The sequence below is a fragment of the Vanessa atalanta genome, chromosome 7 (genome assembly GCF_905147765.1).
Source record: "Vanessa atalanta chromosome 7, ilVanAtal1.2, whole genome shotgun sequence".
NCBI classification, from domain to species: Eukaryota; Metazoa; Arthropoda; class Insecta; order Lepidoptera; family Nymphalidae; genus Vanessa; species Vanessa atalanta.
Window position 1 is genome coordinate 9,173,927 of NC_061877.1, and position 12,212 is coordinate 9,186,138.

The following is a 12,212-nucleotide window of genomic DNA, read 5'->3' on the forward strand; positions in this document are numbered from 1 at the left end:
TAATTATCTAAACTGATTGAGCTTTATAAAAAGAAAATTATGATTTTATTTAAAAAAAATTGCAGGATGTACGACTAGTGGAGGTGACTTCTAATATTTGGGGAACAAAATTCAAAATGCATGGCTTAGCCAAGAATGTTCCAGCGAATCTCGGTCAAGTGACATATAAAACCTCTTTACTGCATCTTCAACCACGACAAATGACTTTAATGATAACAGAACTGAGGGACGATTATCCAATTGGCCCAGATCCTAATTTTAATCCAAATATATTTTCGGAGGATGAAGAGGATGTATTTCAACCTAGCGAAGTAAATTCTCCATCTCATATGAATAATAATATCAGAAAAAAATTCAATCCAGTTATTGTAACCGATAGAATGACCAATACAAATAACATAATTAATCAATCTGAAATTTATTCGCCCAATAACAATACTTCAAACCCGGCTTTAGCTCGGGCTGAGTCTTATGACGAATTTCCGTATATAGACACAAATGATACTATGAATAACATACCTGAAAATGTTTACAACGCGAACTCTGTGCGACATTCAGCGCAGAATTCCGAAAAACGTGTAAGCAATGCGTCTGCTGTGACCAACCGGCACGCAATTTCACCATTAAGATGTGAAAGTTCTGTTCCTACTCTTCAATCACCTAAAAATGCAGTAGCACCAACAGATATTATATTCGAAAGGCCCTCACCACAAACAGTGACTTGCGGCGGGCGGGGTGACTTCTGTGGAGGTCGAACAGATTATAGTGTAAGAGATAACACATCTCTAAAAGGAAACCTATCAAATATCGATCAACAACCATTTAGCTTAAATCTTAGCTTAGAACCTAGTAGACAAGTGATAATCAAAAAGTGTGACAACCACGTCTCTGACAATTGTCTTTCTAAACTAAGAAAGAACATTTGTAGCAGAGGTGAAACATCATACGAAGTGAACGCAAGAATTTTGAAATCATTATGTAACAAAAATTACGAGCACGAAGTGCATCCCGATGCAATGAACAAACGCACAGATACGATTAAGAATTTACAAAAGGGAGAAGATCTCAAATACATCGACGAGGAAACACCAGTCGACACGAATATCAACAATTTGACGGACAAAGTTCGAGAAAGCAGAGTCCAAAGGACAACTACAGTAGTTCCTATAAGTCCTGTATGTACCAGTTTGCCAGTATATGATACGATGACGCGGAGCTGCAGCGTCGGTTATTTGGATCTCGTTGACCCACAAGTTTTACACGCACAAGTCAGTCTGACCGCTTTACGCGGAGAACCACCGCGACGTCTCATACTAGTCAATAATAAGAGACAACGACGTCCAAGAAGATATTTTAAAGCCAGTGACATGAAACAGATAGAAAATTTAAGAACTCCAAGTTTAAGAAAGTGTGGCAAGTCAAAGAGTCTCGACTCTGGGGAGTTATCAATAACCGCGGAAAAGGGAAAAAAACAAACGAAGGCTGACTTGAACGTGAAGGCTGACGTTTCCGCCAATTCAAGCAGTAGATGTAATAGCACAGGGGAGGACAACAGTGGGACGAGCACGGAGGAAGGGCGAGGACGAAGAGAGCGACGAGAGCGCCCCGCTTGCTCCGCGTGCCGACTGCTGGCGCCCAGCGAGCGCCGCGAGTCCGACGCGCCCTACGTGTGCGCGGTGTGCAGCGCGTGCGCGTCCCCCGCACCCCGTGCGCCTCCCGCCGCGCTCACCGACAGTGACTCCGATTACAGCAAGTATTATAGTTAGTAGTAGATGCTTTCTCTCACCCGCCCCCTGACTACTTCAACGGTGAGAAATAAACGGTTTCGATGCCGCAGCTAGCCGAAGTAGATACGATCACAGAGCTTTTAGGTGCAAGTAGATACTGGCCGAGACCAAACACAAGTTTTAATCAAGAACTGCTCACTTCCCACATCAGCTACGAAGTTTAGTTACCCCTATGACGGGACTGAACTTTACAATGCGCATGTGGCTTGGCGGATTAGCCGTTTTCAATTATACTTCTACAATCTATGGTGACACAGAGTAGAAAAACTGGCTTCGTTCCGCAAATATTTTTGTTAGTTCTGAAAGATTTAGTACAAAGAGTATTGCACCATATTATTACGCTTACACACTCAATGGTTAAAATACTACTCTATCGACCGGTAAAGCACACGCCTAACATTTATTTATGTAGCCGTATAATTTGAAGAATACATAGTTTACAATTAGTGCAAACAACGAAATTAAAAGTATTTCACATTTTATTAAAACTAGGTTCACTAGAGCAGCTGGCGCTCCGCCTGTTGGCGTCTCGTTCGTCACAGCGGGCAGGCGGCGCGGCCGCGGCGGGCGTGTCCCGGGAGAGCAGCTCGGCGCCCGCGTCACCGCGCCCGGCGCGCTCTACCGCCTCGCCCGCTCCCGCGTCGCCAGCGCCGCGCACCTCGCGACGGCAACGCTACTCGTCCGCTTCTCCCATTAGGTGTGTATATTCAGTACTCCTTATTTTTTCTATATAATTACAAAAGGCAAGTTTTGATTAAATATATTTTTTTTTATTCCAGGCAACTTTTGAACTCGCCTCTCCTTAACAGAAGAAGAAATAAGAAACTTTCTGAGAGCTCGGACGATGAGTACTCCAATGGCTACAATGAGGTCAATAGTAAGAATTACAGAGATCTTGAGAGCTTTCAAAAAGCACAACTTAGAAATAAGGTAAGAGAATGATACGTAAATTTCGATAATTTGTAAACTTTATTATGCTTATAATTTCTTTCAATAGTTAATGTAGATAATATACATACTAAGCTTCAACATCCGTTCAATTTATATTTGCCGCCTTGATTATTAAAAGTCCATATTTATTTACTTCGAGCTAACAACCGGCATGCGTCGCAACGTGTCTTTATTTTCATTCTAAAAAACATGAGCATATACTTCTTTTTCTATATGTAAGTCGTATTATTTCAGCTCAAACGCGCTGGTGGAAGTATAAATGTTGCGACGTCTTCAAGTGCCCCGGAAAATCGCAGCAGCAATCGACGTCAGCTCGTCATGCACAACAAGGCGCCAATGTGGAACGAGAACAGTCAGGTCTACCAGCTGGACTTCGGAGGACGTGTAACTCAAGAATCCGCAAAGAATTTCCAAATCGAGTATCATGGCAAACAAGTAAGAAAAAATATATCTATTTGCTATAATATACAAACTCCTTCAGTTTTCTTGCTGTTGAGCTGTATGAGCAGGTTACGGGAGTTAACATGACTAAAGTCTAATTCAGTAATCATTAAGCCGATGTAATAATCATGATAACAGTAATCGAAATGGCGCGAGTAAAGCGGGAGTTGATTGGTTAAATTTATAGTGGTTTTCCTCAAAAATTTACTGGTACAATTAATATTGATCTTAATAACATTATGAATGTGAAAGTTTGGACGTATAAATGTTTGTTACTTAATCACGCTAGAAGGGCTGAATGGATGTGTACGAAATTTAACACTGAGATAGACAATCTGGATTATACTCGCAAATAGGTTACCTACTTTCTATCTCGGGAAATTTTCGTCTTCCCTGGAATAGATTTGTTTTTGTTTTTTAGAGCACAGGTAAGACATGATTCTATGCATAATGGTCGTTTAGGGGTTTATAACATTACTAAAATATAATTTAGTTTCAATATCTATTTTATAATTAAAATTCTAATAACTACACTTCAAAATGGCACAATGGCGGATTTAAGAGGTTTTTTGGCACATATGCAGAATACTATGCAGGCAAAGCTTTCGTGAGAAAATGAAGTCTATGAAGTAATGTATCTTTACTTAGAGATAACATTTCAATGGTTACAGGTAATGCAGTTCGGCCGCATTGATGGCAACGCATATACACTAGACTTCCAGTATCCATTCTCGGCGCTGCAAGCTTTTGCTGTTGCTTTAGCGAACGTAACACAAAGACTGAAATGAGCACTCGCCGTCAGTTACAGCAAGCGGTTACGATCCTATGGTTTTTATAATCGTTGCGGTGCGTAAATTATTTTTAACAAAAGCGCGGCTGTACACACGTGGACAATAGAACGGACTCCATTTTGTGTAGTGATCGTGTCCAATTCGTTTTGACTTTGTCCAATTTTTATATAATTTAATCTAATTCTTGTATGCTCTTGAAACAATATATGTAAAAATACAATTCTATTAAAATTTTTGATTTTATATCAAAAGTACTGATTGTAAAATATTCCACTATAGTAGGCTAAGTTGATGGCGATGAAAAAAGGAGTCGTTACTCCTTTCATCCCAGACTGTACATTAACTAATACCTTAGCTCATATCTAGTTAATGATTGATAGCTTACTGCGCATTTAGATCTTTGGTCTATGAGAAAAATCAACCAAATATTTTTACACTTACCTAGATAGCTGCGTAAAGTTACATTATAGTGTCACGGCGAAATTATAAATAAAATTCGTCAACGAGACTATCCACTGAGAAGAATCGTATCTCATTTCCAAAAATAGACCAGTGACTTGACGTAATAATTATGAAATTAAAGGATCACTAGCCTAGTTAGTTAGTAACATTTTAATGTTGTTACTCATTTTTCATGTGGCCTTTCCTTATTTTGTTAAGGTAGTGTAATATTAAACTAACAATAGAATCCACAAATTGTTGTATTAGAATTTTATCATGCACTTGACATGAATTCAATGTTGTTTTATATGTTGTTGCACCAAAATAAATTCATATACTATGTACTATGTTTATTGTTTATGTAAATAGACTCGATTTTATATTTTAAATTGTATTGATTTTACTGAGAAATTATTTATTTAACACTTTGGGCCTAGAAAATAAGACACCTTCGATACCTTACTTGTAATGTTAAGAACAATGAAATTTCCCTCTTCATCAATATGATCGTTAATATTTTAAATAATTGTCCACTTATGCTAGTATTATAGGATGTCGGGGGATTACAATGTTGTATATTTACGTCGTTGTTGTGTTATAAATTGTCGTTTAATATTCATAATTCAATTCTTAGTATTATGTGTCCGATGTAAGCATATTATATCAGTAGATGATAAAATAAACATAACATCTGTAATGTACATACATTATAAGTTATGGGAGTTTTATTTAAATCGATCTCAAATTATTACTATGAACAATTTTATACTTAAAAATATTTCATAAAGAACAGGGATTGAGATGATGCGTATTTAAGGCACTGCTGTTTGAAAGAATTGTAGAAAAATATTTTTTTGTGTGATTAAGAACGAGATTAAATTGTTTTTTTTTTTATGATTATACATATCCATAGTTAATTCATAATGTAGTTTGATTAAATACTTATTTAGTGATATTTAAATTTAATCATGTTTTTCACACATTTATTTAAAGACTGCTCTTATGATATTACTGCAAATATGAACGTGTTAATTTGATAATTTCTATTAATGATTTGCCGCAATTAATCAATAAGTTTTTAATATTTTATTAATGTTTAGTCCGTGTTAGCGAATAAATGTGATGTAAAAGCTAGTAATTTGTTTTGTTTGCTGAAAATAGTGTTGTTTTTTTTTTACTTGGATGTTAAAGTATCTGTTGTGAGTCCAAATGCTTTTTTATTGAAATGTCATTTGTATATAACCATAGCAAAAGTGTAAATAAAACTATTCTCGGAATAAAAACATTTGTTTTATTTAAAAAATATAATAAATTAAAGGTAAAGAAATATGTACCAACAAGTCAAAAATAAAATGATGACTATTCTTTATTTTAAACAGCTATATAAGTATAATTAAAAAATATATAGTCTTATTTATGTAGCTACAATAACGCATATTATATTTGGCAGTCATCGTTGCATATTTTTATTGTATGTAAATAACCAGCTAGCCATCCTGGCTTTACCGGTCAGATTATCCATTAGGAAGTGTCAGGTCAAAAGTTAGGGAATAACTTTTTAAACTCACACTTAATGAAATTCTTGATGCCAAATATTCCTCTTATTTGAATAAGATGTTTGTATACTTTCGTAATATAGTAAAAAATCTGATAATAAAATTCCATTGTAGATAATGTATATTTTAGGAAGTTCGAAAAGAGTAAGGTCGCCTCAAGATGTACATTGCCTTGGGTCCTCGACATGGTTTATCCGATCCTGGGCAGCATAAGGTCTTCATATAACGTTTATATTGGGAGCAAACATATGAAGAAGAAATATAGTTTTTTTTTAAAACATTCCCGGTCGTACGCAGAAATGCTCACAAAAGCTTTGCAACGCATTGTGGGCAAAGATACAAATATTCATTTCTAATTACTAAGCAGATAAAATTACACGATTAATTCGTTCGTATTAAAAATATATATATTTTTACAGCATATCTGAGCAGATATACCAATTTTAATGCTATCTCACTCAGAAGCCTTTGATTTTATTTTGGTAATCTAACCAGCTGCTCTGTGCGGTTTCACCGCCTTAATCGTTCAGTAACAGTTCCGCGCTATAGAGTCATAGCGTGAAACAAGTTCTTCAGCTTTAAAGTAAGATTAGATTGACGAAAAATTCGATTCCTGTTTATGTTGTTTGTAATAGCGTCGGATTCGTTTTAGTAAAATAGTTTCAAAATAAATTACAAGGTGGAAATTATTACATATATTCTAATTTTAACAAAAAAAAGAAAGCGATGTTCATTTGTTTATATACATTTTAATAATTAATATTACAAAAGAGATTTATTACCTAAGTATGCTATTGCTATATTTACGATGTGGTCCATCCACCATTTATTGTAAGCATAATATATTAAAATTCCCGCGTATTTTTGTTTGGTAATAAAGATGGCGTCACGCCGCCCACTGCTTTAAACAAATGATTACTTAACTTTATAAAATAAAAGTTTATTTGTTGTAGTTATGTACGCATCAGAATTATTATAAGAATATTAGGTTATTTTAATTTTTTTTTTTCAATGAATCCACATCTCAAAAGTATCCCTAATGGTACCTATGCTCTATGGGCCGAAGTACGGCACAAAGGCTTTATTTGTTGTGTTTTCATAAATTTTCATGATAAACATATTGTTAAACGGCAAAATAATTTTAATAATAATGCAGTACTGTAGTCTTAATTTAAGTATATTTTACCTGAAGTTTTGTTGACATTAGTTGGTAAACTATTTCTTGCAATAAAATGAAATACTAAGACGATAGAAACAGCTATCCTGCCATCTTCAGTGAATGTATTTTATGATATCAATCTAAACAAAATCGCAAATGTAATAAATAAACAACCCCTAATCATTTAAACTTTTCATTATCTTTATTTTTAGGTGCATGTTGGGTATGTATGCTGTAAATACATGCACCGAATTTATTTTACTTCAGAAGTTATTAACAATATTCCAACAAAAGTGGGAATTTTTTAGAGCCATGTTAATAAAGCTGGTGCTAATTTAAGCACAAAATCTTTTGTTAATCACTGTCGCTGCTCTGCCCTGGAACATAATCTTCATCATCCTCGTCATCTTCTTCGGAAATTTCTAAATCATCCAAATCTTGGAAAAGCGACTCATCAACTTTTACAGCATCGCCTGAAAATATATATTCGAATATTACAACATATATTTGATACATTGGGTGATTGAAGATGTAGCGATACTTATTCCGAAAGTAAGAAATAAAATAAATAATCCATTACTATTAGTAAAAAAATAAAATATATCCGAATGGACAATATCTATGTTTTAATGATATCTCACACATAGGTCATTCATTGATTTTAATGTATTAATCCGCTTAGTGCATTTATTTTCGAAGATTCAAATGTTTGGCTAATATAGTCTATTCTAGCATGTGAGTGATTATTTCTCAATTGTAACAAGATTTATACGTGCACACTGTCGAATTATCTTTTTGTTCCAAAGGAACTGGGCAATAAATTCACATGTCCGAATCGTAAAATTAAGTGTTCACAGAATTGATTTGACAGTAAAACCTGAATATTGAAATATGTATTGAAATTTCACCAAGATCATCTTGAAGTATCACTGATCGTAGAATCGTAGGTTTAATTTAATTAAAAAATTAATTCTGGTGAATTAATTGATTCAAAATTATTCAATCATTCTATAAGACACTATTAATCGATTCTGATGAATCGTTTCATCGCTACAGTCTAATGTGGACTTTTTGGTCGCACCCATTTTAAAAATGGGTTTAAAATTTTAATATGGTGTAGCAAAGCGTGCGTTCGATATGCCAAATATATAAATAAAAATTGCTCTAATAGCATGAAACACTACAAAGAATATTAAAGATAAAAATAAGTTTTTGCATGATGTGAAAAAAGAATAAAGCGTCACAGGATGCCGAGCACATTTAAACCATGAAATGATTATTCATCAAATTTAACTTATATCCAACATTTATTGAATGTAGGAGTATAGTCCAGCTTATATCATTACCACTGTCTATTGTTAAAAAAAAATACTATACCATGAACTAGCCACTAAGTAAGTGTAAGTATTATAAGACTCACCATCATCAAGGAATTTGAGATCAGACTCATTGAGAGTAGTGTCTCTCAAGAACAATTCTTTGCCTGTTAATTTATTCTTATCTTTTCCTTCCTTTTCTCTCTTTGCTGGTATACCCATATCTATCTCAAACTGCTTTCTCCATGCTAGGAAAGATTCTACAGTCACTCTTGTTCCTTCAAATCTTTTCTAAAAAATATATATTATTATTTCAAAAATACAATAAATTTATTCTCATATATATCTATCCATACAAATAAATATAGTGTTTTTGTAATATCTAACTGAGAACCACTATGAAGCCTATACAAACATAAAATTGATACCAGAAAATACAGTGTGTTTCAGAGAATGTTTTATAATGAAAGTCAGAAATAAATCTATAGATGTGACAAGCTTGAATTACAAGTTCATGTTTTTATATAGTTAAAGCATGAAGATGAAATTAAATTTTTAGTTAATTGTCATAGCAAATAACTAAAAATTAAGTCAACAAAACCCATATGGTACAAAAAGTTAATTTATGTTTATGCAAAAAATATGGTTCTCGTTTTATAAATGAACCAATCAGAGCTATAAATAAAATAATGATTAATGATGTAGAATTTCAAATATTTTGAAACAATATTATAATTTTATACCTGTTCTGCTTCTTCATCTGCCTTCTTTTTAGCGAGAACTTCTTCTTCTCTTTCTTTTTTGATACTGTCCCATTTCACATTAAGCCATTCCTGACCTGCAGATACTAGTGTAAAAACCATGACCATACCGAGATTTTCTTGAGCCTGTAATATATATATGTATAGGATCAAAGTTAAATTTTTATTATTTACATTATATTTACATAAAAAATAGCCTATTTTCTTTGTTATGTGGTTCAATATTATTAATTGATGAGTATTTTAGAAATATGTATTTAAAAAAGAGATAACTTTAATAATATCACTAAATTAAATAATGTGCCATGGCATTAATTAACACATAAGCGAAATTAAGTTAGTCTTTTATAGATTCTTCTTATTACTTTAATATTAAAATAGGTGGACAGGTTGCCAAGAAAAGAATTTATGCTAGAAAGAAATATCAAACACCCATTCGATTAGGCACAACCAACCTTGGAAACTAAGAAGTAATGTCCCTTTTACCTGTAATTATACTGGCTTCAGTATGCTTAATGACCATAAAACCAGAACACAACAATGCTAAGTACAACTGTTTGGTGGTTAAATATGTGATGAGTGGGAACTTTTTCAGCTTGCAGTAACCACACCAGAATATACCACAAGGTATTATAACTAACACAATAATTTATTTAAATGATTTGATAACCTCTTAATTATTTGTAGATAGTATATAAATAATTTACTTGTTCCATTAGATGATTGTACAGTTCAGTCTTGTCAACAATTTCATCAAAACTTTCATCCGTAATTATTTCTACTAAGGGTAAATCTTCTGGATACTTTAACGTGTATGTGAACACCAACTGACATGCTAATCCTTCACCATCATCATACTCTTCCGATTTAATAGGTATGCTAAACTTGTGCATTGGTTCTGTCTGTAAAACTACAAAATATTTGTTTAAATAGTTGTCCTTTAATTGTAAGCAAAATATAACTTTTAGACAAATCACATAGTTTACTTTGCATATCCCCATAGTATATCGAGTCTAATGCCTCCACTTCACTTGTCTGTTCATAATTGTAATCCATGATTAATACTATACAATGCAGCCTAAAGTTTATTCTATATTTTACTCATACAAATAGCTTATTTCAACATAACCAAAATCCAATTTAAAATCGGTACAGAGATATGAGACCTTTGAGAGGTTATACGACAACGACAATATGTCAATTAAATGTCAAATAATAAATGTCAATTTTAACAATAACTTATGAACGAAGGAGTAGGCTGCCACGTCCTAAAATATTATAACACAAAATAAAATTTGTACTAATAAGTAAATACTAACAATAAATATTATCAAGACTTTAGGATCTGTGGCCTTATAGCAGCTAAACTCTGTGGTCTGTGGTACTGTCAGTGTCAACTGTCAATAACTGTCAGTCGCTTTCCTTCAAATAGTGCTCCTTATATATCAACAAAACTTAATTTTGCGTATAATTCATATTAATTTAATGTATTAATTAATTCCTTTACTTGTAACTATAGAAAAACGTTTAAAATTACCTACGCATCCTAATCTTTGAATTTTAATCAATGGAATCGCAAGAAAAATTACCTCCTGTTCCTCAGGAGATTAAAGAACAAGAGTTAGTTGCACCCATATGATGAATATTATTTTGAATTATAGATTAATACAATCAATTTCTTTCTTTTGCAGAACAGCTAATCCAAAAAAAACTCTGGATAATGAATATGCAGAATTACAGGAACAAATGATAGCTAACCTACAGAAACCGAATTTGCCAAATGTAAATGTTCCTGAAAAAATTATCATTTGCTTAGATGTTTGCTATGACGATCCGAGTTCTCTATTCAGACTCGGTGACGGCACAACTTACACTCCGATCAATATGTTAAAAAGAGTTTTAGACTTTTTCATACATTCTAAACATGCCATAAATAAGAGAACAGAATTTGCTCTAGTGGTTTTAAAAGATACTGTACCTTATTTTGTTCAAAACTTTACCAATAACTTAAAGGATATACTTAGTGCTATTGATTATGTAAATGCAGAAGAAAGTAAATCTGAAAGCTTTGATTTTCAGAAATTGTTTGAGATTTTGAAACAAGAAATTGAAATCCCTGAATATAAGCAATCTGATTGTATAATTCCACCACCATATGTTGTACGCATGATTGTGTTGTTTGCTCGTTCTAATTGCATTCCTGTTATTTCTCAAGAAGATCCCTATTTTAATTTCCTTAAGAAACAACTATATTTTTATATTGATATTTTGCTGGCCCATGAGGAAGATTGTGCACTGTACAAATGTGCAGAAGTATATGATTCTCTTCAAGATTTAGATAATGGCTACTCATATGTGTTTGAGGTATCTAAGAATGCAACAAAAATACATGATTGTATAGCAAAATTGTTGGCACATCCTTTACAACGGCCCCTACAAAAGAATACAGATTACACCTTTTCATCAAAAACTTAATTTTTTTTAAACAATTATTAAAATGTCGTTTTTGTTTCTCAAAGATCTAAAACTTCTTAATTAAAGTTTATTTAGTGATTAAACATATGAAAATCTGAAATTAGTTTTATTTATTTATACTCTCAGCGAGGTATGATGACTATCACTTAGTACCTGTAATTTCATGTCCTTAATTTTTGTTTATAAATAATCATGTAGGCAGTCAAGGAAATCATATTGACAATACCTGCATGAATTCTCACCAACCTGGATTAAAGCAGTGTAGTGCAATATACTCCAAACTTTCTCCTGAAAAGGATAGCAGAACACACCCATCAATGGGGTATTTATGCTTGTTATTTTGTTACTTACTCATAGAGATAGTAAGTAACGATTAAGACTTTCACCTTAGCCTTTTAAATAATTTCAAAATGATTACAATGAATATCTACTGAATTTTCATTTATTTTATTCATTCTATTTTGTTATCGCTTTGGTTGTGTTGTGACACTGGACCTGTTTATTGCATAACATAATACTGGATTCTGTGATTGT

At 33.0% G+C, this 12,212-nt stretch overlaps 3 protein-coding genes across 3 annotated transcripts in view; 2 read left to right on the plus strand and 1 right to left on the minus strand.

The window, feature by feature from the left end:
* Nucleotides 1–5,277, plus strand: part of LOC125065514 (tubby-related protein 4) — a 30,500-nt gene extending 25,223 nt beyond the window's left edge. Inside the window, exons 11-15 of the mRNA XM_047673185.1 lie at nucleotides 66–1,761; nucleotides 2,280–2,484; nucleotides 2,567–2,717; nucleotides 2,973–3,173; nucleotides 3,851–5,277. Coding sequence (XP_047529141.1) covers nucleotides 66–1,761; nucleotides 2,280–2,484; nucleotides 2,567–2,717; nucleotides 2,973–3,173; nucleotides 3,851–3,967 — 2,370 coding nt within the window. The 3' untranslated portion in view covers nucleotides 3,968–5,277. The remainder of the gene's footprint in view (nucleotides 1–65; nucleotides 1,762–2,279; nucleotides 2,485–2,566; nucleotides 2,718–2,972; nucleotides 3,174–3,850) is intronic.
* Nucleotides 5,278–6,696: 1,419 nt separating this feature from the next.
* On the minus strand, nucleotides 6,697–10,388 carry LOC125065141 (RWD domain-containing protein 1). Its single transcript, XM_047672605.1, has 5 exons — nucleotides 10,190–10,388; nucleotides 9,911–10,113; nucleotides 9,186–9,329; nucleotides 8,547–8,733; nucleotides 6,697–7,599 (listed from the first exon to the last, which is right to left on the minus strand). Exons 1-5 carry the CDS (start codon nucleotides 10,257–10,259, stop codon nucleotides 7,481–7,483), a joined length of 723 nt encoding a protein of 240 aa, XP_047528561.1. The 5' UTR covers nucleotides 10,260–10,388; the 3' UTR covers nucleotides 6,697–7,480.
* A 229-nt stretch (nucleotides 10,389–10,617) lies between these two features.
* LOC125065205 (BRISC and BRCA1-A complex member 1-like) lies at nucleotides 10,618–11,778 on the plus strand. Its single transcript, XM_047672708.1, has 2 exons — nucleotides 10,618–10,823; nucleotides 10,895–11,778. Exons 1-2 carry the CDS (start codon nucleotides 10,771–10,773, stop codon nucleotides 11,676–11,678), a joined length of 837 nt encoding a protein of 278 aa, XP_047528664.1. The 5' UTR covers nucleotides 10,618–10,770; the 3' UTR covers nucleotides 11,679–11,778.
* Nucleotides 11,779–12,212: the final 434 nt, after the last annotated feature.